The sequence below is a fragment of the Porites lutea genome, chromosome 10, assembly GCF_958299795.1.
Source record: "Porites lutea chromosome 10, jaPorLute2.1, whole genome shotgun sequence".
In the NCBI taxonomy this organism is placed as follows: Eukaryota; Metazoa; Cnidaria; class Anthozoa; order Scleractinia; family Poritidae; genus Porites; species Porites lutea.
In genome coordinates, this window is record NC_133210.1 from 9,677,524 (window position 1) to 9,677,841 (window position 318).

The 318-nt window shown below is 37.7% G+C and overlaps 1 protein-coding gene across 1 annotated transcript in view; it reads left to right on the forward strand.

Moving 5' to 3' along the window:
- Nucleotides 1-318, forward strand: part of LOC140950511 (beta-1,3-galactosyltransferase 5-like) — a 1,272-nt gene extending 954 nt beyond the window's left edge. Inside the window, exon 1 of the mRNA XM_073399752.1 lies at nucleotides 1-318. This exon is cut by the window's left edge and continues 954 nt beyond it. Coding sequence (XP_073255853.1) covers nucleotides 1-276 — 276 coding nt within the window. The 3' untranslated portion in view covers nucleotides 277-318.

Here is a 318-nt window from a genome sequence, read left to right on the forward strand (position 1 = left end):
CATTCGTTTGTAAACTTATATCAAGTTGTAAAGCCGTTTAAAATTGACGATGTTTACGTTGGAATGCTTGCGGAAAGAGCCGGTGTAAATGGAACAAATAGCCACGGATTCAAAGAAAAACCGTCACCTCCTATCGTCCCTTGCTCTTTTGATAATACAACGTTGTTATGGCATGGTATAACAGGAGAGTGTCTATTCAAACTTTTTCGTGAGTCACTTATGAGATATCGTCTACCCCGTTATAAAGCTAACATAAGTTTCCTAGGTCACTTTTGAAAGTTTATACAGATACCGTCTACTCTTAAGGTTTGGTAAAGA